The sequence below is a fragment of the Mytilus galloprovincialis genome, chromosome 1 (genome assembly GCF_965363235.1).
Source record: "Mytilus galloprovincialis chromosome 1, xbMytGall1.hap1.1, whole genome shotgun sequence".
Lineage (NCBI taxonomy): Eukaryota > Metazoa > Mollusca > Bivalvia > Mytilida > Mytilidae > Mytilus > Mytilus galloprovincialis.
Genome location: NC_134838.1, coordinates 79364871 through 79374548, shown reverse-complemented (window position 1 = coordinate 79374548; position 9678 = coordinate 79364871). Strand labels below are relative to the sequence as shown.

Here is a 9678-nt window from a genome sequence, read left to right as displayed (position 1 = left end):
TCCTTCTAGTGTTCACCATGTTAACAAATACCTTGTATTTACTCATATGCAGCAAACCAAAATTTACAAAAACCTTTTTAAAGACATAACGAAACTTCATCTTGAAAAGATGACGTGTTTAATTTCACTTATGACCAAACTGATGATACCTGGCCAAACGTTTTGTCTGAAAGGGTACAATCAGCCTTATGCTGACGTGAATATTTTTGTTGTAAATCAACAGTTCACAATCTATTACAATTATTCAATATACTAACTCCGTTTTAATTCTCGTGAAAAAGTATTAGCAAAATTTAGCACAACCTTTCAGTTATCAATACTCTTCAGTGTTAATTGGTTAGGACTACATGAAAATGCCAAGGTAATCAAACACGGAAACTGATGTCATAAATTTAGTCAATTTGCATCATTGGTATTTTCTTTTTTATTTCTCGTGAAAAAGTATTAGCAAAATTTAGCACAACCTTTCAGTTATCAATACTCTTCAAATTCTAATTTGGTATTGGTTTCCAACTGTTTTCTTTGTTTATTTATTCTTCTGTCGACTAAGCACAGTATTTTTAATGAGATTAAAAAATCATTTTGTCAATGATTGAAGTGAACCCGAGAGATATCAGAAGCACAGTAGTCAGCACTTCTGTATCATGAGTATCATAGTTGTTTGTAGTCAATTAATTGTTCATTTTGTTTTTTTTTTAGTTTTTGGAAATAGCAAGGGTTTTCTACCGATCGCCACCTTCCCGTGGCGTATATTGCCTATAACAAATTTATGTCAACTTTTGTTTTCAATAGTTATTAATCATGTTGATATCAACACTGTATTTAGATTTACCTCCTGCGTATCTGGCGTTCAAAATTTATAAGCAAGGCACCATGGATAATTTTTGTTTTGAAAATCTATATCTTCCTATCAGTATGGACATATATTGACGACTATCATTTGTTTCAACGTAACGATTTCTTCTTTTTCATAATTAATCATCCGGTTTTCGGATTACAAAATCCCCGCTTGTTCCTATGGTGTCTTCAAATCTCAACTGATACATTATGCAAGCTCATGCTCACATTATACTGACTTCGTTTACAGGGGTATGCTCTATGGAAGAAAATGCCCTAGCAGGGTTATTCTGATGAATAACTGAAAATGACAACAAATAAGTTTTACGGTCATTAAATACTTCACTGATACAATATGGATGTTTTTCATTAAGCAAAACTTAAAACCACAAAAATACTAAACTCCGAGGAAAATTGAAAATAGAAAGTCCTTAATCAAATGACAAAATCACAAACAAAAAAAGCACAAACACATCAAACGAATAGACAGCAAGCGACATTTTCGCGGTCTTATATATTTTGGTACAAGAAAAGTCATATGAACGATGTCCTTTTATATATTTTGACTGAATGAGGAAATTAACGGCGGTTGTATCTTGCGTAGCAGTAGAAGTTTATCATAAAGACGCACCTAGTTTCGCTTCATTTGAACTGATGAGTAAAATCGTGTTTCTTTTACTTACTTTTTTTTTGTCTAGTATAATCGAAAGGAATTTACGATATTTGATATCAGTAAACTACTATTAACTGTTCAAATTTAAAGTTGAATACATGATTTTGAAACAAGTTCTGTTTTTTTTTTTGTGTTTGAATTTGAAGTACTGTAAATGATTTAAAATAGACTGACCATGCAAAAGGGTATATATATAATTTCATGGGGCTTTCAATTTACCTAAAGAATGCATTTACTGTCAGAGAGTGTAAAAACAAAATATTTTTCACTAACGTTTATACAGCATCTTGTAAAATTTAACTGAAATGGATGCTTGTTTAATTTGACGTATGGTGACCTATTGTTTTTGGTCCCTGTTAGAGATATGTTTCATTTGTAATCACAAATTGTCATAGTTTATTTCAATTTATCATGTGTATGACAGGTCCAAGCTACTTCTTTATTGATATGATACCCAATGTGATGGGTTAGGAATCAGTACAGACTGTTATACGTAATTTGGTCTATCCATCATTATACTCCTATGCATTTTTTGTTTTATGACTAGGTTCAAGTTTATGGTGTTTTTGTTGAAGTGCATTGGAAGCATTTAATTCTAGGAAAATAGCTTGCTAATTGTACCAAGTCAAGAATATGACTGCTTTTATTTGTTAGATGATTTTGAGCTTTTGATTTTGCCAATTGATTAGTGACTTACCGTTTTGAATTTTCCTCTGAGTTAAGTATTTATATGAATTTACTTTTTGTGTACCCACCTCGGGTAAATAAATTGAACACCGGATTGAAAAATCAATTACAACATCAATGGAACTCATTTTTGTTTGAAATAGAAATGGCTAAAATCCTTTTGAAATGTGTTATGATGATAAACATTTGTGTTGCAGTCCCATGTGCACTGTGTTTGTCATTAAACACCCAATAAAACAGTCCATGACAAACAGTTGATGCAATAATAATATATGATTCAAACATAAGACTTACAAACCAAATCAAATAAATGAAAATGGTACAAAAACGTACACATTGAACGCAATTCGGTGAAAAAATTTAAAAAAAGAAAAAAAAACGTACGAATTAATCACTATTAGGTGAAAAGAATAACAAAAATATTCTAAACTTTTTTACAATAATATTTATTTAAAAAAGTAAAACATTTGCACACATCACATAAGTTGTTTTTTGCAATTACATGTAATAAATCATCTAACTAGTACGTGTTTAATGCGTTATCTAATGAACAATTAATTGAGACAGAATTCTTATACAGTAAAATGTTTAAGCGACGTTTATAGACATAACATTCATATGCACATAACTGTAAACACACAATATGCTTCACGTTGTCCATTACACACATATGAACTGTCCTATGCCGGCCATTTCTTCTATTTGTCATAAGTTTCAATGCTACTCATTGAATATTTGACATTATTTCATGAGGTACATTCATGTACTACACTTTAAATCTTTTATAACTTGTTTGCTTTATATACATTTTGAACAGCAATTCATTGTTTTTCCCTCACCTATTTTCATTGTTGCAGTCAACTTTTTTCTAGTCTTCGTGAAGTTTATAAACAATTTAAGAAGGCAACAATGCAATATGAAGCATTGATTTAATTTTACATTGTACCATACTGTTTACAGTATACTTAAACACAATATCACTGCTCACACTTTTCTGATCAAGATTTAGAAAAATTCGGTCGTTGCCCATTATTTCTGATAATAATTCCGAAAATATATAAGTCGAAAAGATAATTGAGACATTTTCAGAGCTACCAGACAAAAAAAATTATTTTTGAAATACTTAGGCTTTTCTATCTCAGGAATAGATTATCTCAGCTGTATTTGGTAAAACGTTAAGGAATTTTGGTCCTCAATGTTCTTCAATTTCGTACTTTATCTGGTCTTTATAGCTTTTTGCATTCGAACGTCACTGATGAGTCATTTGTAGACGAAACGCGCGTCTGGCGTAAATACAAAATTTAATCTGGTATCTATGATGAGTTTATCAAGAGTAATATTTTCTAAATTACTGGTTATAAGATTTTCAAAATTGTCCTCGCATACCGCCTTGGAAACTTTTTTTACTCTAAATCGTTTTGTTGTTATTAGTAACTACTTGATTAACTTACGAATATAAGTTGTTATTTTTAAACCGATACATTTATGTTATAGAATGAAACAGATGTTCCTTTTATCTGTATCAATTCGGCGAAAATGAAAAATTAAAAAATTAAAAATCACATTACAAGAGTACAATTTTCCAACCAAATTAAAAGCAAAACAAAAGCTAACATACAGACAGGTAGAATTATAGATCAACATTATCATTAACTATATCTATCATTTAACATCACAGTTGCAAAGTTGTTCTTTCATTATATTATTTTGTTTTAACTTTTAGAAAACCTATAAAGCAAAGCAACAATACAGTGCATTCGTAAATCATAAGTACATGTAAGTAATAACAAAGAAATGAATACAATTGGAATGTGAGAATCGTATCTTACACGGTTCGAATTGTCTCTCTTAGACTAGAACAAAATTTTCTGTGTTACCTAATGATTGTAACGTAGTAACTTAAGAATTGATTGTTAGAAGAAAATACATCTAGACGCATAGAAATTAGACGTATAGGATGAGTTGAAATGATATTTGTTAAAGTAAATATGCAACACATGAACAACATGAAAAAGCATGTACTAAATAAAGATATACTATAATTTCTGGTTGAAGTACTGTATATTTCAATAAACATGATAAACAAGACGGAAATCTACTTTGTTAAGTCTGGATGGTACAAAAACAAAACATCTGCCAACTTTGGAGGACTGGCCCATTTCGTCTCTCTTTTGCAAAAGAATTATAAGAAGGACATGAAAAAGGCAGCAAAATTCAGTAAAATTGAAACCTATACCTTCATATAGGTCTACTAGTATTAATATTTCAAATCTCGACAAGTATGAAAATTAATTAGAAAAAGGGTAATGTCATGCACAGCCAATGCTACGTTGTAAAATAGTTCATTCAATTTTCACAACAAAGTTAACAAAAATAAAACACAAACGGATAATAACAAAACTACTATTGACAATATTTGCAGAAAATGTGTTATGCAGATTGTAACTTTACCGGTGTTTCCAATTTCTTAAAAGGGGGTGAAAGATACCAGAATAACATTAAGACAATTATGAACTGAGTGTCAAATGAACAATAGAAAATTAAACAAACCCATGTTTCATTTATTTGTTAAATTTTAAATCTAATAAATATTGAGGATTTAAAATGACCTAACATCAAGGTAGGGGGTGTTGCCCGTGGTTTGAAACTGTATTAGTGAAAAGTGTTATAATTTTGTAAGACACTGGAAAAAAGCATACTATAAAATCACAGAGAGTTTTGATATCAAATGACTTTTTTTTTAACCTCTGACGAATTTTTCTTTTTTTTTAAAATCAAAATGAATATCATTTGGTTTCCAAATGATTCCTTTTTTTAAATAAAAATGGAAAACAATCGTCTACATCTAGATGATTTTGAAATTATTATATTCAAACCATTGCAATACCGATGTCTTTCAAAATATTTTAAGAAATACGGAACTGGCCGTAATAGTCATTTGCTTTATGTCGATTTACTAACTTCGCAAACAATTATCTTATTTAAGCACTATTATCCAATCTCCTTTCTATGGCACTGACGAATACGCTGAGTTTGTGTGACTCTGCGGCGTATTGTTTTTCTTCACTTCAAAGTACAGTGAATTCTCAAATGACTGTGATGACGACGTTGGCTGACTTATACTTGGATTTTGATTTGGTACTTCTTCTTTATTGTTAGGGTCAGATAATCTAAAAAAAACAAATACAAGATCTAGAGATGTCATGAAAAACAAAACATAAGTAATGTTATGGATTAAACATGAACTTCTTTTCAAGAATAAACGAGGAATGACACAGCAAACCTTGCTATATAGTGACAGAAATAAAATCTTGTTAAAAAATCGAGTAACAAACTGAAGTGATTCACAACAATTAAAGGGTACGTAATTTTTGGACGGTTGAAATTTTTAATGAGTTAAGACCCTGTCAATATCTTGGATGTTTCGTGCAAACGTTATTTTATTTTCAAATTCTTTTTTTGGTAAAATGATTATTGCAAAGTATGTTATGTGTTCATGGTGATAAAAGAAAAATGTGCTTGATGTTTTTCTGTTGTGTTTATCCTGTTAGTTTTTTTTCCATTATTATAATTTATAATAATGATTGTAATTGAAATTAGAGTTATTTATTTTTGATTTCTGTATGTGGTTTACCATATGCATTTTCATTGATTAATATTGTATATGTATATACAAAAAAGAAGATATAAAATCACATACTAGTGATCGGTACTTACTTTTTATGTTTAAAGCATATAAATATTCCAACAGCTATTATTAAACAGCAAACAACCAATACTAGTATGACCACAACGTACCAGTATACATGCATAAAACTGTTTTTCTGGAATAAATTATTATCATAATAATATAGTAGGTCCTTAAATGTGATTAAATGTGTATTCAATACTCTTCAAGTTATTTATTTTGCTTTTTAGTCTATTCTATAAGAGCGTCACTGATAAGTCTTTTGTAAAATTATAGTCTATATGATGAGTGTGTTAATACAATTTAAAAATATATTCACTTCCCAAAATTAATGGACTATATAAAATATGTGATACATTGCAATAACCGATAGTAAAAAATGAAGGAAAATTATGACATATTTCTTTGAGTAATGTACAATGATGGTATAATATGTATAAATGGATTTTATTCATTTTCAATAAGCAAATATTATTTAGAACAAGCTTAACGGATAACACTTTAGGATCACTATATAAAATGCGGACTGTCTGTCACATCGTGATCTAGCAAGGTGTTAAATTCAAGTACGTAACTATCTCAAGAATTATGATGAATAAATACATACATGTGTATCAACTTCGTGTAAGTGTTCAATCGATGATCTCTCTCGTACTATTGGCATATGTATATGACTTTCAATGACTTCTTGTGGTGTATCGTCAAATATATGTTGTATAAGTGAATTGTTTACTGTATGATGTCCATCCTTGGCTGAGATTATTATTATTTCACTGACTATGTCTCTGATGAAAATAAAAGGAAAAAAATTTGATTATAATTTGATCATTTCAAGAAGATGATTGAAAAAGGTGAAAAGTGTAAAATGCCTCAGAATAAATTATTTTATTTTATTTATGAAATGTCTAAGCAAAAGATTAATACAAACACAAACAAGTATTGACCATATAAAGCGATATGATACTGAAGCTATATTTCAAGAATAAAGTAATTTTAGAGGTTTTGTAATTTTTATAGTAGTTCAATGTAAAAAAATGTCATTCACTGTACATATTATTGGTAGTAAACATTGACAAAAGCAGCCTAATTTCTTTAACTCTAAATGTGTAGGAAAAATCTTATATGTTCAACTTTTGTCACTTTTGATATTCATATATCAACATTCTTTATCCTCACTGTATTGATTAGAACAGTGATAACAATTATTAGACAATTCACTAAAACCAACAAAAGATAACGCCTCCGAGAAAATGTATGTACAAAGACCAACACTACGATCAAAACTTGTTTGAGATGCTGTTCAACATAAGAAGTGGCAGATCATGGATTTAAACTGAATTTTCATTACCACAGTCGAATATATATACTAACAAGTCAGTAATTGGACCAGAAAAAGTTTTTTCCGTACTGATAACATGGTTGATTTTGAAAAAGATCGGAATTATAAAAATGTATTGAATGTATAAGCCCTGTTCTCAATCTTTCGTGACTATAAATTTCATATGAAGAAGATGGTTGACAACGTTTGGAGTAGTTAATCATGTATTTTCTTTATTAAACATTCGTATGGCTGAGGATTTTGATAGAAACATCTTCTTTTTTATATTGACCTAAAGGTGTTTAGAAAAATAGACCGCTTTTATATCTCATGGTATTTTGTTTTAAAAAAATTGCCTCATCATGCAGCAAACAAAGAATTAAAGATTACATAGAAAATCCAGAATAATACTGAAACGAAAACACCTTATTTTAATTCCCAACTCCTGTTCTTTCTTTGTCCCAGTAATTTATCAATCATATTCAAATTTTCAACAGTTTTCTCTGACAAAATACATTTAAAAATTAAGTATTACGTTCACAGAATGATAAAACAGCCCTTGTAACTTATTCTGCAAGTCCTTGTCAACTAATTCCTTCATGTGTCGGATTTAAATACCACTGATAAATAAGAAAATGTATATTTTTTTCTTACATATATTCATTTGTTTCTTGAATAAAAAAAACAGAATTGTAATTATCAACAAATAAATGATTTGATAGTACGTCGTAGGAATTTTTGTTGTTCATGGAATGATGAAACACCTGTCTACTTGTCCAGCCAAAACATTCTATTATTCGCATAAAAAGAGAACGCAGATTGCTAAATTAGATATATATGTTTGACAAAACAAATGTTATAACGTACAAAACGACATATTTTAGTTCAGTGATGAGTTCTTGTAAAGCACGTAAGACGAATTTAAATCAGAACTTACCCTACCGATGTTGTTTTTACTTTGTACTGAATAGTCAAATATAGTTGTTCTTCAACTTTAATTAAATCATACAATAAACTTCTTATTCCTTTCCCGACATTTTCTCTATTATTTCTATCTACTCTTCCTCTCACAGTAAGGTACGGGTTAGTAATTGTCTCAGTTGTTGTTTGTATGTTTTGTGTGACTGTTGAAGTTATTGACACAGTCGTACTGGTTAAAGGTGTTGTTGTTTCTGTTGTTTCTATAATATTTGTTATATTTTTTACAGTGTCAACCGTTAGATTGGTTACATTTGTAGTAATTTCTTCTATAGGTATCAATTCAGATGAATTAAGTACAGAGGAAGCAGATTCGATGGTTGCATTTGTAAAGGGTGTTGATAAAAGTCTTAGGATCTTTGACTCAAATTTATGTTCACAATATTCTCCCGTGAATCTTGAAGAACAAATACATTCGTAATCAGCATGAGTTATCACGCATGTTCCGCCATTGTGACAGCTTATATCGGCACAGAGATCGAATTCCATGTTACAAGTCAGACCAATAAATCCATGGGGACAATCACAAACTACGTAACCCCGAACTATATTACACGTGCCTCCATTCATACATGTATCAGGGGAACATATGGCATTAATAGATTCATCACAATTATATCCTGTAAAGAAACAAAATATTTTTGTGAATTATGTATCATTACTATGCAACATAAAAAAATAACTCATCATTAATTGAGGTATTAAGAACAGGGAAATGTTGAGAATCATGCCTTTTCTCTGCTAATGATAATATGATACTGGATATAAATATAAGGACCATTACTATTTCATTACAAAACATACGTGTCGAGTGAAATGTCTTGCGATTGCTCTATTAAAACTATTTCCAGTAAAAAGTAAAATCACAAAATTATTAAACTCCGAGGAAAATTTAATCGGAAAGTTCTTAATCAAATAACGAAACACATCAAACGAATGGACAACAACTGTCATATTACTGACTTTGCACAGGCATTTTCAAATGTAGAAAATAGTGAATTGAACCTGGTCTCACTTGTACGAAAGTCACATCAAATTCAAGTTCCGTTATATTTACAACGATGCGTGAACAAAACAGACATAATAAATAAAATAGTCAAAATATGGATACACCAGTCACAACTGTGTTACAATTTTGAAAGGAACAATTTTACAAAAAAGCACAAAAGGATCGATCAAATTATAAACACATTTATTGCTTCGCGTGACTGACGTCAGAAAATTTAAACGTCACATACTAGGAAGAAATTTTGTCGTTCAATGTTTATACAAAACAATTTTATAATTTCACATAGGGAATGTTGACATACAGGGTTAAAAAATCAAGAGTATGTTAGAATTAATTTCAGAAATAGACCGAGATTTAAAATTGTCCAGTAAGGTATATTAAGAGTCAAAAATGACTGTTTTCATACAATAATATATCAGTCGGAGATGTTCTGTTTATATAGGAATATGGCATTTAATATAAGGCTTTTTCAATGCAGGAACTAGGTT

The 9678-nt window shown here is 29.7% G+C and overlaps 1 protein-coding gene across 1 annotated transcript; it reads right to left on the bottom strand.

The window, feature by feature from the left end:
- Window positions 1–2619: 2619 nt before the first annotated feature.
- On the bottom strand, window positions 2620–8756 carry LOC143085201 (uncharacterized). Its single transcript, XM_076261435.1, has 4 exons — window positions 8141–8756; window positions 6493–6670; window positions 5915–6021; window positions 2620–5367 (listed from the first exon to the last, which is right to left on the bottom strand). Exons 1-4 carry the CDS (start codon window positions 8749–8751, stop codon window positions 5205–5207), a joined length of 1059 nt encoding a protein of 352 aa, XP_076117550.1. The 5' UTR covers window positions 8752–8756; the 3' UTR covers window positions 2620–5204.
- Between the last annotated feature and the right edge of the window lie 922 nt (window positions 8757–9678).

Excerpts from the sequence above, each read along its gene's own strand:
- LOC143085201 (XM_076261435.1), bottom strand. The coding sequence starts at position 8,751 with ATGAATGGAGGCACGTGTAATATAGTTCGGGGTTACGTAGTTTGTGAT. Across the intron at positions 6,671-8,140 it reads GTAAAAACAACATCGGTAGG|AGACATAGTCAGTGAAATAA; the intron begins GTAAGTTCTGAT and ends TATTTTCATCAG. Across the intron at positions 5,368-5,914 it reads ATATGCTTTAAACATAAAAA|ATTATCTGACCCTAACAATA; the intron begins GTAAGTACCGAT and ends TGTTTTTTTTAG.